The sequence below is a fragment of the Dromaius novaehollandiae genome, chromosome 23 (assembly GCF_036370855.1).
Source record: "Dromaius novaehollandiae isolate bDroNov1 chromosome 23, bDroNov1.hap1, whole genome shotgun sequence".
NCBI classification, from domain to species: Eukaryota; Metazoa; Chordata; class Aves; order Casuariiformes; family Dromaiidae; genus Dromaius; species Dromaius novaehollandiae.
This window is the reverse complement of record NC_088120.1, coordinates 6,722,970-6,738,481: the sequence shown is the minus strand read 5'-3', so window position 1 is coordinate 6,738,481 and position 15,512 is coordinate 6,722,970. Positions and strand designations below refer to the sequence as shown.

At 70.1% G+C, this 15,512-nt stretch overlaps 1 protein-coding gene and 1 non-coding gene across 2 annotated transcripts; one reads left to right on the top strand and one right to left on the bottom strand.

Moving 5' to 3' along the window:
- The first annotated feature begins 4,842 nt into the window (after positions 1-4,842).
- LOC112981199 (discoidin, CUB and LCCL domain-containing protein 1-like) lies at positions 4,843-14,535 on the top strand. The gene is made up of 15 exons (XM_064524971.1): positions 4,843-5,004; positions 8,022-8,243; positions 10,705-10,842; positions 11,003-11,054; positions 11,187-11,259; positions 11,336-11,469; positions 11,551-11,588; positions 11,671-11,865; positions 12,458-12,576; positions 12,649-12,817; positions 12,900-12,992; positions 13,080-13,170; positions 13,258-13,295; positions 13,435-13,542; positions 13,939-14,535. Exons 1-15 carry the CDS (start codon positions 4,899-4,901, stop codon positions 14,301-14,303), a joined length of 1,941 nt encoding a protein of 646 aa, XP_064381041.1. The 5' UTR covers positions 4,843-4,898; the 3' UTR covers positions 14,304-14,535.
- Positions 14,536-15,088: 553 nt separating this feature from the next.
- On the bottom strand, positions 15,089-15,217 carry LOC112981234 (U11 spliceosomal RNA). The gene has a single exon (XR_003258656.2). It is a non-coding gene; the product is annotated as a U11 spliceosomal RNA (small nuclear RNA).
- Positions 15,218-15,512: the final 295 nt, after the last annotated feature.

Below are 15,512 nucleotides of genomic sequence, written 5' to 3'. Positions count from 1 at the left end.
CACACACACACACACACACACACACAGCCCTTCGCTGGGTTGCAAGCTGCGTTTCTTTATTCAGTCCGCTTTTACAGTCTTGCAGCAAGGGCTCAGCAGAGCGTTGCTCAGCTCTGGGGGCTCTTCCCCAACCACCAGCTCCGGCAAAGGCGCGAGGTGCAGAGGCTGCAGGAGCCACAGGGGGAGGCACCTCCCGAAAGAGGCTTTTCTCAGTCCTGCTCTGCGCTGAGGACACTTGCAACAAACCCAGCTCCAATCTGGCCCATCCTGCTGAGCAGCCACCCCGGGAGCAAAAGACCCCCCTTTTCCCAAAGCTTCCCTCTGCTAGCGCTCCCGTGGATCCTCTTCCTCTGCGTTTGCTGGTCCCTTTTGCACGGTGCAGCCTGGCTTGCTGCTCTTCCTCTTCTGCTTTCACCCGGGTCACCCTGCTCTCCAGTGCCCCCCATCCTTTTTCTTAATTTCAAAGCTGACCGTGTCCATGTGCTGGCCCTTTCCCAGCACGTCATGCAGCTTCGCCCAGGGCCCCGTAATGCTCCCGTGGTTGTTGCTGCCGGTGGGAACACAGCGCAGGGATGGAAGTGCCGACGCCCCGACAACAGGCTGCTCTGCAAGGGCCGCGCAGAGCTCGAGCGACATCAGCCCGCCGGTGACGCCGCCACAAAGGGACATGTCCTGGCTGCCGCTGGCATTGCTGGGCAGCGGGACGGAGAAGCCCCGGCCCGGCATCCTCCTCTCGCCCCACCACTCCACTGCCCATGCCAATATCTGGCCTTGGGAGGCTCCTGTCCCTCTGTCCCCTTTCGGGAGTGCCCAGCCACGCCACGGCACCAGCAGCTGCTCCGTCCTTCCTTTGCCTTCCGCAGCCAGGATCTTCTCCGATTTGTCACCTCACGCCTCGTCAGCAGTCACTTTCTGAAGCTCTTCGGGGTGCAACGTCCCCAGGATTGCTTGGCGCTCATCAGTCATTAAGCGGTACACAGCTATCGGTCCCCTCTGCACCATTTCAGCCCCTCTGGAAACTTCATCTGTGACCATCTGCGCATCACCTGTCTCCGATCTCTCTTTTGCTCGAGGCACCCCGACGTGATCTCCCTTTTGGCGCGGGGCAGCAGATCCTCTCATGTCCAACACAAGCCCCTTGGCAGTTTCCCAAGCCCTGGCAGAGCCGGAAGGCTTCCCGTGCCCAGCCTGCCGCTGGCAGTTGGCTGCAGGCTGCTTCTGGCTCACCACAACCTGCAGCCACCCGTCACTGCAGGGAGAAGCGTTGCCTGCTCTCCAGTATTGCCGCGTCTTGGTGGTGACGGTGCTGCCAGCGCGGCCGCTGCCCATCCCACCTTCCCTCCTGCCTTGAGCTGAGGAGACTCAGTTTGCTGCTTCCAGCTGCCCGGCAAACACCCTCCTGCCCGCGGCCAGCTGCAGGAGCTGCCAGTTGCTCTGCGAGCTGCGAGAAGGGAGAGACGGGAGGGAAAAGGGCTCGGAGGGCAGCAGGACGAGCTCTCTGCCCACGCACCCAGCTGCCAGTGCTCCCGCCAGCCCTCTGCACTGCAAGCAGCTGCGGAGCTGCCCTGGGCGCTGCCAGGACAAGACAGCCCTGCCTCCCGCAAGAGCTCCAGCAGAAAGGGCCCGGCCACTGCTCTCACCGTCTCCTCAGCTCCGTCCTCCAGCTGCGCCGACCGCCAGGGCTGGGGGTGCTGCAGGCGCTTGGCTCCTCTTCCTCAGCCAGCTCCTCCTTCTTCTCATCCTCCAAGTCCTCCCAGCAGGGCAGGCAGAGGGGTTCGGCCTTCTCCGCTTGCTGCCAAGGAAGAGCGAGGCAGGCTGGCTGAGCGCTGCCCGGGAAGAGCCAGGGCGCCGAGCAAAGCGGGAGCTCTGAGCTCGGGCAGCACCCGGGCAGCAAACCCGGAGCATCCTTGCTCTTTACCAGCTGCCTTTCGGCCTGCTGCCACTGCCGCTCCGTCCTCGCCAGCAGCTGCTGGTTGACGAGCAGCGTTTCGCCCAGGGCCTGCAGCAGGCAGAGAGGAAGAGCCCGGGACTGCGGGGCTGGAGCAGGAGGCTCCCAGGAGCAGGCAGGTGGCCGGCACATTTCCTGGGAGCCCGGGAGCCAGGGCACTGGGGGCTGTGGGGTGGGCTCCGGGGGCTGCCCGTCTCCAGCAGCTCACCTCTGCAGGACCGGTCTTCTTGAAAGAGCTGGCGAACGCCTGCAGCCCTTTGGCGAGCTCCATTTCTGGAAGGAAAAAGCGGAAGGTGACCAGAGACCTCCAAAGGCACCAGGACTTCCCTGCTGCTTGGGGTCCCTCTGACAGACCCCTGCAGGGCAGCGGGGGGGGGGGGGGGCACAGACTGACCCCTGCTCTTGCCAGCCCCCCTCTCCTCCCCGCCAGCCCCCCGTTGCCCAGCCCGCTCCCGCTGGGCACCACACCTCACCCGCCACCCTCGCTGCCGTCCCCGAGAGATGGCTTGGTCCCTGCAAGCGGCCAGGTCCCTCGCGTATTTGCAGATGTATCTTACGGCCGCGTCGATCACCTCGTCGCAGCTCGGCGCGGTGGGCTGCTCCTCTGCTGCAGGAGGTTGTTCTGCGACACGGAGACGAGGAAGGAGATGGGAGAAGAGCAGAGACTGAGCGCTGCTGCTGCCAAGCACGGCTGGCACCTCTCCTCTGGCCTCCAAGCGCCCCAGGTGACCCAAACTGCTGGAGCAGCCAGAACAGCAGCAACGGGGCAGGTCGGCCTTGCTGAGGCCCCACAGGGCTTCCCATTCCTGACCTCTCCGCCCGTGGACTGCCTTGCTGGCAGGCTCCGGATACCTCCGTGGAAAGCTGTCCCCGCTCCCCCCACCTCTCCTGGGATCTCCAGGAGCAGATGCCCTTCGCAGGCAGCTGCCGGGCTCAGCCCAGCGCCCCGGCGGGCCCCGTCCTGCCAGCCTTGTTCCCTGCGCACCCGGGCACCTCGGGGCTTCCCACCTCCGAGTCGCCTCGGTCAGCAGGCGTCTCGCCTGGCTCGGCGCTGGGGACCGCTGCGGGGAGGCTCTCCTCGGCCTTCGGGGACAAGGGTGGGAAAGAGAACGGCTCGGGGAGGCGGGAGAGCAGCTGTGGCGGGACGGGATCCGGCGGGAGGCTGGCGGGCGAGGGCGGGCGAGGGGCGCAGCGGGGGCCGGCCGAGAGCCGGGTGCCGGGGGCTGCCCCGGCTCACCGGGTCCCGGGCGCTGGCTGGGCTGCAGGCGCGGGGGCCGCTCTCCCCTTGCTCCTCCACGAGGCTCCCAGCGGGGAGGGTCTCCAGGGCCTCCACGGGCGCCTGGGCCTCCCTGCGCCTCTTCTTGCCGGAGCAGGAGCAGGCAGCCGGCACTGCAGGGAACACCGGAGCAACAGGGAGGAGCGCCGGTGCCTGCCTGCCCGGCCCCAGCGCCGCGTGCTCCGCGGGGTCTGCGGCCGCCCGGGCACTTTCCGGCAACGCAGCCCAGGCCACCGTGACCCAAAGCGCCAGCGCTGATGCGAGTGACACGAGACGATGACAGAGAGAGAGGACGAGGCATCGCTGCAGGACTGCGGCAGCTGGCCGAGCCCAGAGCTCTGCTGCGACCCCAGCACGGGGGGTGCCAGCCCCCGAGGCGCAGCACCAAGGTGTCCCTGCACCACTGCGCGTGCTTGGGGCAGTGCCCGGCCTCTGTCCCTGGCCGCAGAGCTCCCGAGGTCCCCACCTGCCCCTTCCTCTGCCCGGGACGCTGGTTCGAGGCCAGGCCAGCCCCCACGGGTTCAGGCAGTCGCGGCGGTGCCATGTCTCCTTGGGTGCACGGTCAGCACTTGGTGGGTGACATGTTGCTGAACCCCCTGGGCGCGATGCAGCGTCCCGGGTGTGTCACTCCAGCAGGGCTGGCATCCGAGGGACAAAAAGCGATGCTTCGTTGCTGGCTTTTGCGCCCAGGTTTATTCAAGTTTGTTTCCAGTTGCAGAGCCCTGGGTCGTTTCCAGTTTGGGGATGCAGATCCCTCGTCTGCCCTCGGCTTGGCAGCCGCTTGTCCCTTTCGGTGGCCGCGCTGGCGTCGTGCCCCGGCCCGTCTAGGGCTGCTGCTGCTGCTGCCACGGCGCCAAGGCCCCACACGAGCAGAAATCCGCGTCCCGGGGAAACATCGCTGCCGCGCGGTGGCGCCGGGAGACGGGGACGGGGACAGATGTCACCGGGGGCCACGATCTCCAGGGTCCCTTTGGGGGGGGGGCGATGCCGGCGTCACCCCAGGGCGCGGCGGAGGGGCCGGGCTTGGACTGGGCTGGCGATGGCTCAGCTGGGACACACGAGCGACGGGCTGGGGGGCACGGGGGGGTCCTGCCCCCTGCCCTGGGGGCCCGGGGGGGGGGGCAGAAGGGGGACCGGACACTTGCAGCCGTGCCCTGGGGCTCTGCATCGCCGGCGCCGAGCGAGGGGACTTGGGGCGACCTGTCGCCAGCCCTGCCCCGGGCAATGAGTGTCCCCAAGCCCCGAGCGAGGGGACCGGGGGGAATCTGCGCCCCGGGGGTCCCCGGTGGGGCCCGTCCCCAGCCTCGCCCCGCGTCCCCGCGCCAGGCAGGGGGACCCTGGGGGGGGGGGGTCTGTCCCCGACCGTGTCGCCGGGGGTCCGTGTGCCCAAGCCCCGAGCGAGGGGACCCTGAGGTGCCTCGGGACCCGGCCCGGCCAGACGCTCCCGGGACCCCGGGACCCGGCCCGGTCCGGCCCCCCGGAGCCCCCCTTCCCTACCAGGGCACTCCGCGACCCCCGCCGCACAGCGCCGGCTGACTGACAGGGCGGCGGGCCAATGGCGGCGCGGGGCCGGGCGCGGGCAGCCAATGGGCGCGGCGGGGCGGGGCGGGCGGGGGCGGGCGCGGCGCGGCGGGGCTCGGCGGCGGCGGCGGCGGCGGCGGCGGCGGCGGGAGGATGCGGGCGGCCGGCGGGGCGGCGGCGGGGGCGCTGGCGCTGGCGCTGCTCCGCCGCTGCCTGCTGCTGGGCCCGCTGGGGCTGCGGCCGGCCGGCGGCCAGGACGGTGAGTGCGGCTTGCGGGCACCGGGACCGCCTGCCCCCGCCCCGGGACACCGGCACCGACGGGCACCCGAGGGCCCCCCCCCGCCCCTTCCCCCCCGGGATGGGCCGAGCGCCGCGCCGGGACCCGCTGCGCCCGGGACCGCCCCGCCACGGGCTCCCCGCTGTCCCCGGATCGGGATCGCCCCGGGACGGGCTCCCCGCTGTCCCCGGTATCGCCCCGGCTCGGGCTGCCCGCTGTTCCCGGTATCGCCCCAGGCCGGGCTGCCCGCTGCCCCCGGATCGGGACCGCCCCGGGACGGGCTCCCCGCTGTCCCCGGTATCGCCCCGGCTCGGGCTGCCCGCTGTTCCCGGGTTCGGGATCGCCCCGAGTCGGGCTCGCTGCTGTCCCTGGACTGGGATCGCCCCGGGACCGGCTCCCCGCTGTCCCCGGGATCGGGATGGCCCCGGGACCGGCTCCCTGCTGCCCCTGGGCAACACGTCTCCCCATTGCCGTCAGCATCCCGCATCCTCTCTTCCCGCCTGGCCCCAGGACCGGGCCGCTCGGGGCTCCCCGCTGTCCCCCGGCCCCAGCACGCGGGTCCTGCCCCAGTCCTGGCGCCAGCGGGCTGCCCCTGCCCGGGGGTAGCAGGTCTGTGCCCTGCCCGGCCACGTCCCGGTGCCCCCACCCACCGTGCGCCCCCCGGGAGGGGACAGGCCTGTTGGGGACACGTCCCGTGCTCGCCCCGGACCCCCGTTCCCGCAGGTTTTGAGCAGAGCCGGGAGAGGGGACGAGCGAGGACACGTGCCCCGATCCCCCCTGCTCCGCGGCGGCAGCGTGGGGGCCAACGGGCACCGCCACCGGGTGCCCCGGGGCCGCGGGGGGCTGTTCCCAAAGGAAACCAGCAGGGAAACTGGGAAATGGTGATGGAGGGCTGGAAACAGCCGCCGGGAAGGAAACGCAGGCGTAGCTGGCCCGGCCGCTTTCCTGTCATCCGTCCCGGGATGCAGAGATTTGCGCGAGCCCTCTGCCCCCGCCGCCCGCCCCGGCGACCCCCTGGGAGTTTGGGGCCGCGCGAGATTTGCACCCGCTGGGGTTGGGGCTGGAACGAGCCCAGAGCGACGCCGGGGATGTTCGGCCAAATCTCGCCTCGGAGACATGGGAAGGTCACCCGCCAGCCCGCGGCTTGCTCTTCCCTGGGGTTTCTCATCCCAAAGCAAGTCCCAGAGTGCGGAGGCTGGGATGGGGGAGAGCGAAAACATCCCTGCGTCTTCTGGCGAGGGGAAAGTGAGGCACGGAGCCGGGACTAGTGCACAGGGAATAACATTGCGTTCTCCGGTTGTGTTTTCGGGACAAGCTGCTCTGCTACCAGCATTCGTCGAGGGCAGATTTTCCTTGCAGTTTTTCTGCCGGAGCCCGGATCTGGCAGCGGCTGTGAGGGTCAAGCGGCGGTGCCGGGCCGGGGCCCGCGGCGGAGCTGCCTCCCACGGAGGCGGGAGCGTGCCGGCGCGCGGGGCTTTTCCCGGAGCATCTGCTCTGTTTTGTCTTTCCTGCATCCTGTGAGAAAACAAACAAACCGCTGGCAGGAATCGCCCGACCGCGACGTGCACGGATGCCGTGAGAGGTGCTGGGCGAGGATCCCCTCCTCCCTGATCCCCCAGAATCGCATTTGCCGTCTCTAGCAGGAGGTGTCCCATCCTCACCCAAATCCCCCCGTTCCCCAGGCGCCGGGTGTGAAACGCCGTCTTGGTTTTCGCCCTCTGGTTATCGGCCCCTCGATAGCATCTCCACGGGCAGCGGAGGCCGGGAGCGACGTCCCCGGGCGCGCGTGCGGCTCTTGGCTTATCTCCGGCATGCACGCGCGGCATGCGCCGGGGCAAGCTTGGGATGGTTTTATCCGGCGTTTCGATTCCCAGGATGGGGGTTTTCCTGCCTCCGGCTCGGCAGCACGGAGGCTGTGCGCTGGGCTGGGTGCAGGGCCGGCGGCACGGCCACGGTGGTGCTTCTCACCCCGTCCCCGGCTGCGGGGGGTCCCACGTCCGCCCCACGGGGGATCCCAGGGTGCTGCCGGGATCCGGCTTGGGATCCCCTTGGCTGCGCCTGGGTTCCTGGGGCTTTTCTTCCCAAATTAACCCAAACCTGTTAAATGGGGGGAGGCAGCAGCCGGGGTGGGTTGCTCCGAGGCCCCTGCACCCTTGGTGCATCCATCATGCCGGCCTGGCTGGAGACGGCTTTCCTTGCAGATCCCGCCGGCTCAGGCTGCCCCAGCCAGAAAGTCCCCAAAATCACCCAAACTTCTCTCCTCCTCGGGCAGCAGCCTCTCAGGGGGGCAGATTTACCCAGCCCCCGGTGCCCTCAGCCCTGGGCGCAGCTGGCAGCGTGGTCCAGCCCGATGCGGTGGCCGACGCGGGGAGGGAGCGACGCGGGGGGCCGGGAGCTTCCGCCTCCGGCCTCCCCTTCTTTTCCCTGCAAGATTTTCCACTGCCAGGGGGTTTTTGTGTGTGCCGTCTCCCGGAGACGGCGAGGGGAGCCAAGGCAGGGGCGGGCGGCACGGGGCACCGGCCTTCAATGACTTTTCTTTCCGGCCGCGGGAGGGCTGCGGGGGGGGGGGGAGGCCGCTCCGATGCCGGATCGCGGCCGGCACAAAGGCCGGAGATTTGGCTCGGGCGGCCGCGGCTCTCCGCTGTCCCTGCCGCTTTCGGGGGCAGGATTGCTACATTCGGTTAAGCAGATTTGGCAAGAAATCCCCGGCGCCCGGTGCATTCCCATCGCCCCCTCGGTGGCGGGGGCTCGCGGGAGCCTCTCGGTGCTGCAGCACCCGCGGGGCCGTTTCCTCCCTCCATCACCAGCAGCGAAGCCCCGACGATGCTTTTTGCACTAGGAAAACACGTGCGGTCGCCGCAGGTGCCGGCCCGGCCCCTTGTCCCCGAGTGGGGAAACTGAGGCACGGCGCGGGGCCGAGCAACGCCGCTCCCTCGGGCCGCCGCTCCGGGGTCTCCCGCGGCGCCGGCCCCCTCCGAGCCCCTCGCCTCTCCCCGCAGGCGACGGCTGCGGCCACACCGTGCTGACGCCGCACAGCGGCACCCTGAGCTCCAAAAACTACCCGGGCACCTACCCCAACGGCACGGCCTGCCGCTGGCGGCTGCGGGCCCCGCCGGGCGCCTCGCTCCTCCTGGCCTTCGGCGACGTCGACCTGGAGCCGTCGGAGGGCTGTGCCGGCAGCTCCCTGCTGCTCGCCGACCCCGACGCCGGCATCGCCTACGGTAAGGGCCCGGCGCGGGGCGCTGGGGAAGCTCAGGCGAGTTATACAAAGCTCCGGCTATGGAGGAAATGGGGAAAATCCGGCTTTTTAGCCCGTAGCATCCCTGGGAGGGGGCTATGGGGCACCGGGGGGCTCCCAGATGGGAGCAGATGCAGCCGCCGATTAATTGATTCGGTGCAGCCGGATGCTGCCCGAACGCCGCCGGGATTTTCCTGGGGAGGTTGAAGCCGGAGGGATTTGCCGGCTCCAGGGTGCCAGGGGGGAGGCGACGCAGGGAGGAAGGAGCTCGGTGCCGGGGGGCCGGGGGGGCCGGGCGCTAAGGGAACGGGCAGGGGAGCACGTTCCCGGGAGAGAGGGCGGCTTTGTGCTCCGTCGGGGGGTCCGTGCCGGGAAAGCAGCCAGCGTCTCCCTCGGCATCGCCGCAGACACGGAGGTGGAAAAGAGCCAGTTCACATCAGCCGCTATTCCCAGCGGCGGGGATTTTTTATTTTTCCCCTGTTCTCCGGGGTTTTTTGCCCGGTCCATCCATGGCAGTGGCAGCAAGGTGCCCCACTCACCATCCCCTCTGTCCCAGCCTTGGGGACAGGCTCGTCCTCATCTCCCTGCTCCCCAAAGCCCGGGGACCCCTCTCCCCCGGGGCAGAGGGACCGGAGCACTGCCGCAGCCGGGATGCGGGATGAGGGTCCCGGTGCTGCCGGGCGAAGCCCCTTGGCATTTCCAAGCTGGGGGGCAGCCCCCCCTCTGCCGCCAGCTCGGCCTTGGCAGCTTGCCCCCATTTCCCTTGGCCCAGCGCGTTTCGCTGGGCTGCATTCGCTCTGCATAAATATTTAGGAGATGGTGCCGGTGCCCCGGCGGAGGCTCCCGTGCTCCAACCGCGGCCATTTCGGTCACTGCTCGGCCGTGGGGCCCATCACCTCCCTGCGCATCCGAAAGCCTCCAAACTGGTGTTTTTTGGGGCTGGGGAAGAGCTTGTGGCTCCTTCTCCAGGGGGAAACTGAGGCACAGAGGTGCCCTGTGCCGCGGCATCCTCGGCCGAGCAGCCACCGCACGTGGGAGCCCCCGATTTTAACCCACCTCCAGCACCCAGGGCTGCCCCAGCCTGGAGCTGCGTTTGGGGTCCCAGTGGTCCCCGGTGGTCCCCGGCGGTCCCCGGCGAGGGGAGCTCAGCTCCTTTCGGGAGCCCCCAGCGAGGAGCCGCATCCGTGCCGGTCCTGCTCCCTCGCCCGCCGCCAGCCCTTGAGGGATCCCAGCTGCGTTTCGGGAAGCGGCGGCGGGGGGGGATTCGCCGCCTCTGACTCAGCCGTGGGCGCTGGCGCCCGACCAGCGCCGGGAGGGAGAGCGAGCCGGGGGCCCCCCCGCCGCGGCGCCCTGGGTGTTTTAGGGAACCGGCAGCAAACCCTTGGGTCCCTTTGCGCATCCCACCGTGGGGAAGCTCCTTGCAGAGCACCCGGCTGCACCCGATTCCCGGCTCGTCCCCGGGGGCTCCCGCTGTGCCGGGTCCCGCGGCCGGACGGGGCAGAGCGGCTCGGTCCGCTCCCCGGAGCCGCCGGCGGCACATACCAGACGTGTCAGTAATGCGGCAACATCTGGCGGGGGCCGCAGCAGCTGGCTGCACTCGCCCCCGCGGCCCCGCTGGATGCGGCCCCGGCCCCAGAGGCCAAATCCGTGCCGGGTGGGGAGGGAAGCGGTGCTGGGAGCAGAGCCGGCGGGGAAGCAGCGGGGTGGAAACCTTGGTGGCCCGAGCACCGCTGCGGCCACGGGGCTGCAGCTGGCCCTGGGCCTGTCCCCATCCCCAGGATGTCCCCATCTCTGGGATGTCCCCATCCCTTGGATGTCCCCATCCCCAGGATGTCCCCAGCCCCAGGATGTCCCCAGCCCCAGGATATTCCCATCCCTGGGATGTCCCCCGTCCCTGAGATGTCCCTGGCCCCAGGATGTCCCCATCCCTAGGATGTCCCCATCCCCAGGATGTCCCCGTCCCCTGGATGTCCCCAGCCCTGGCCACAGGAGGGAGGAGATGCCGCTCTGCCCAGGGCAGCAGGTAGCAGAGACGTTGCGTCCCATGCATGTCCCATCTGTCCCCATCTGTCCTGGTCCTTCGGGCTCCCGCATTCCCACCGGCACCACATCCGTGTGCTGGGAGCCTCCGCCTGGGCTCCCCTTCCAGCTCCTCCGGCGCAAAACTGCGGAGAAACGGGGAAAATGGATGTCCCCAAGTCCCCCCCCCGGGCCACTAAGCTCAAGCCTTAATCAGGGAGATGGAGACCGCAAATTAATTTGGATTAGATGGATCGCTGCGCTGGGGGATTTGAAGGCAGCTTTGGTGGCTGATGGGGGGGACGGATGGAGGTGGGGAGGGACGGGGATGCTGGAGACCGCTGGTGGCTGTGCCGGTGTCTCCGTTTTGGGGAGGGCATCTGCCACCCGCCCCGGGGCCGTCACCGTGCCCCATGTCCCGGCAGGGCCCTACTGCAGGAACGCCGGCCCCGCGGCCCCGCTGCTGGTGACGAACGCCAGCGCCGTGACGGTCCTCTTCAACAGCACCAGCCACCGCTCCGGCCGCGGCCTCCTGCTCTCCTACGCCACCTCCCAGCACCCAGGTGAGGGGCTCCGGGGATCCCCCCGTCACCCCGGGCTCCCTCGGCACCCGGGTTTCTCCCGCCTGGGGACACGGAGGAGCTCGGGGACACGGGAGAGCCCCGGCGGGGCGATGGGGAGGACGAGGGGCCACCCTCACCCTCGGGTCTCCCCGCCCCGCAGACCTGGTCTCCTGCTTGGTGAAGGGCACCCACTACGCGCAGGAGCACGTCAGGTGAGCGCCCAGCCCCGCTGCACGGGGGGCGCAGGAGGCGCCCGTCACCCTGGCTTCGCGGCTGGTCCCGCTGGGGCGTCCGCCGGCTCGGGGCCGCCCCACGGCTCTGACGGCCCCCGGCGTGTGTTGCAGCGTGTACTGCCCCGCCGGCTGCAAGGACGTCGCCGGGGACATCTGGGGCAACGTGCACCAGGGCTACCGAGACGTGAGTGCCGGGGGGGGGCCGGCGCGGTGGCGGCGGTGTCACCCGCGGGTGCTGCCACCCCGCCGCTTGCCCGCAGACCTCGGTGCTGTGCAAGGCGGCCGTGCACGCCGGCGTCATCGCGGACGAGCTGGGCGGCCAGGTGGCCCTGTCGCGGGAGAAGGGCGTCACGCTCTACGAAGCCGCCTTCGCCAACGGGCTCCTCTCCAAAAGGTGGGCGAGGGGCCGCGTTTCGGGGCCCCCCCGGGGCCACAGCACCCGCCGGTGATGCTCTGCACGTTTCCCTCCCCGCAGGGGCTCCCTCTCCGAGAAGCGGCTCGTTTTCCATAAAGGTATTCCCAATTTCCCCCCTCCCAAAACCGGGCTGAGCTTTTGGCCCCCCAAAGCGGTGACGGCCGCCTCCTCCCGCCGCAGCCTGCGGCGATGCCCTCGAGGCAGCCGCCTTCAACGCCTCCTCGTCCTGGCGCGAGCTGGATGCGCTGGGGCAGGACCGGGCCTGGACGGCCGAGCGGGCGGCGCTGGGAGCCGCTGGCCGCTCCTGGGCCGCCGCGCCGGGCTCCGAGGCCGCCTGGCTGGAGGTTGACCTGGGCTCCCGCAGGAACGTCACAGGTACCAGCGGCGGCGGGGGGCAGAGACCCTCCCCAGTTGCCCCAGCGTGTTTCTACCCCCCCCATGCCGTTATACTGGTGCAAACTGGGCTGCAGCCCCCCGCAGCTGCCCTCCCGCCCGCTCCCTCCCTCCTCTCCTCCTTCCCTCCCGCCTTCGCCCCCCCCGGCCCGCGGCCGCCTCCGGAGCGAGCGGGTCAACGCCGGCGGCCGGTGCCAGCCAGCGCCTTTTGTTCGGCCGGAGCCCGCCGAGAAGGGGCCGCTTTGTGCCGCCGGCCCCCGGCGCGCCTGCAATCGCGGCGAGGAAAATGGGGACATTGTGAGGCCGGAGGAGGGAGGAATGCGGAGGAGTTACGGGCTCCTCTGGGCAGAGCCGGGCTCCGGCATTCAGAGGTCCAAAAACATCCCCCCGCCCTCGGCTCGGTGGCCCCGGGGGCAAGCGATTTGCACCAGCGGGTGCTGGCAGGGACGGGGGAACCCGGGTGCTGCTGTGCCGAGGATTTTTGTAGCTGGGAAGGTGCCGGGGGCTCACGGCGCTGCAGCCCCCTCAGGCTGGTTGTTGCCCCCCCGGCTCCGATCCGACGGCCCCCCGACAGGCATCATCACCAAGGGCTCCTCGGAGAGGTACGACTACTACGTCACGTCCTACCGGGTCTCCTCCAGCCGGGACGGGAGGAACTGGAGAGCCTACAAGGGCAGCGGGCAGGAGGACAAGGTGGGTGCCCGGGGGACGGCGGCGGTGCGCAGCCCCCGCGGACCCCGTCCCCCGCCGGCTCCTCTCCGGCAGGTCTTCGAAGGCAACGCCGACAGCCACGGCGAGGTCGCCAACGCCTTCATCCCGCCCATCGTGGCCCGCTACGTGCGCATCACGCCGCAGCGCTGGCACCAGCGCATCGCCTTGAAGGTGGCCCTGGTGGGCTGCCCGCCGGCGCGCGCGAGGGCACCCCGGCCCTACGGTGCGTCCCCGCCGCGGGTGACGGTCCCCCCGCGGGAGGTGTCACCTCATCCTGTGCTCACGGCGCCCGCTCCGCCCCGCAGTGCCCCGCGCCCCCGAGGAGGTGCCCGTCCTGCCCGGCAGCCCGGCCACCCGCACGCCCGTCCCTGGCGTCGCCCTGGACCCGGAGAGGGCAGGTGGGTGCGTGCGGAGGGGGTGGCCCGGGATGGTGCCCCCGGCACCGATGGAGCCGGCGGCCGCTGACACCGTCCCGGCTCGCGCAGGCTCCACGCTGCTGGTCATGCTGCTCCTCGGTGCCTTCGTGCTGCTCTGCTCCATCCTGCTGCTGCTGGCTTTCCTCTGCCGCCGGAGGAGGTGGGTGCCACGCTGCACCGAGCGGGGGGGGGGGGATGCTCGCGGCCCCCCCAGCTCCTCACCCCCGTCTCGCTCTCTCCTGGGCAGGAAGGCGACGGCCGAGCCGCACTGCGGACTCGCCAAAGGTAAAGGGTGCCGGGGCCGCGGCTCCTCTCGGCCCAGCTCGAAGCCCACCGAGCCCTTTGGACCCAAACCGAGGGGACGCGGGCGGCGTGGGAGGTGGCCCGTGACCCCCCCCCCCCGGGCCGCGTCCTCTCCGCTCAGGCTACCCCCCGCTGGAGTCGAGCCGGGTGTGCTCCCTGGAGAGCCTGCCGCCCGCCGCGCTGGCCGCCTTCCCCGCGCCCCGGGACCTGGGCCCGCACCTTTCGCCAGGTAACGGGGCCGCCGGCGCCGTGCCGCGGGCTCCAGAGCGCCCGGAGGCCGATGCGCGGAGCCCCGAGGGGGGAGGCGCTGGGGACCCCCGTCTCCACCTGGCACCACGCCGGGCACCGGGTCCCTCTCGGGATGACGCTTCCCGGGTGACCCCGGGAGGAGTTTCCATCCCGAGTCCGGATGCATCCCAGTTCTTCCACCCATGGGTGTCCCCAGTGCACCCACGGGTGTCCCCAGCCCCCCGCGTCCACCTGGGGCTGATGTCCCCCCCAGCGAGCACCCAAGGGACAAACTCCAGCCCTGGTGGTCCCTCTCCCACGGGCACGGGAGCTCCCGGCTCCCCGTCTCGGCGGGACGGGACCGAGCGCGGCCCCGGCGGTGACGGCCCCATTGCAGAGTACGCCGAGCCGGACGTGGTGCCGCTGAGCCCCGGCAGCCAGACCGGCCCCTCCACCTTCAAGCCGCCGCCGGACGAAGGCTACGCGCTGCCGCTGGTCGTGAGCCACTACGACGTGCCGGGGAAGCGCCACGAGTACGCGGAGCCGCTGCCGCCCGAGCCCGAGTACGCCACGCCGTTCAGCGAGCAGGCGCCCGGCTCGTCCCCGCACCGGCCAGCGCGGTACGACTCGCCCGCCCCGCGGCCGGAGCGGACTGCCAGCCCCGGGGGGGACGCGGCCGGGGCACCCGCACCCTCTCCGGAGGGGTCCCGCTTCCAGCTCGGGGACTGTCCGCTCTCGCACGTGTACCACGAACCCTCGTGAAGCCGCGAGGAGGGAGAGTGTCTCCGCCGCGCCGGGCACGCGCCGGCTGCCCGAGCCGCAGGATGCGGCCGCCCGAGGGGGAGAAGGCGAAGAGGGGAAGGCGAAGCCCTTCTCGCCCCGCGGGGCTGCCCACGCTCCCGGTGGCCCGAGCCCTTGGACGTAGACCTTCCCCGAGGTCTCGGAGGGAGATTTTTACAAAGCAATCCTATTTAAATATATATATATATGTATATAAACCATTCCCTCCCTGCTTTCCATCACCGAACGCTCTCCAGCACCCCGGTTTGGGCCAGGCCGGGTGCTGCCTCCACCACTTAGCGACAGCTTATATCCCCCCAAGCAGAGACTTAAGGCAGGCAGTAAATCTTGCAAATGCCCTGGGAGCGCCCTCACACCACAGAGCCCCAGCGGGGACAGAGGGCCCGTGGGGGGGGGTTTATTCTCTGATGGGAACACACGTGGTGCTGGTGCACATCTGTCCGGTCTGGGAACCTATAGATCTATATCTGTGGAAACCCGTATAGTCGTAGAGATATAGGCTGATGGCGATAGATGTGTATCTATAGAGAGTCTCATGTCTATGGAAATACAGGGCAAGGCATGTTAATGCATATCATCACATCTATAGGCGCTTATATACTGATAGAGGTATAGGACAAGGACACAGATGCAGCTCCCTACCCACACGCAGCGATGCCTGCAGAGAAGAACCCACTGCCCGGCCGTGTCTCCCCCACTGCCGCCACCCGCCCCCCCCCGGTTTTTCTGCTCTCGTCACCAGACACCGGGGCGCCAGAACAGGCGGTTACCGGCTGCCCCTGCCGCAAAAATTGTGCTTCCGAAATCTCTTGATATCGATTCCGCGGGAGCGGCCGTGGGGCCCCCCCGTGCCACGCACGGCAGAAGCCCTTTTTAAGGCTCCGCCTTCCCGCCGCCGCCGGCCCAAGGCGGCAGGGTGTTGCCTAGCTCACGGCGAGGCCCGCTGCCCGTCCCCGGCCGACGACGCTCCGCTCGCACCCCCAGCTTCTTTCTACCCTTTTCCAGACGAACAGCTCTGCCGTTTCTTTGTTTTTTTCCCCCAAAAGCCGCCGTTTCCCTGCCGCCGCGGCGCCGCGGCGATATGCAAATCGCGCGGGGCATGCTGGGGTGCCAGCCCGGCCCGCCCTGCTGCACAGTCCCCGCACACCACTCTGCGCATGCGCATAAGCC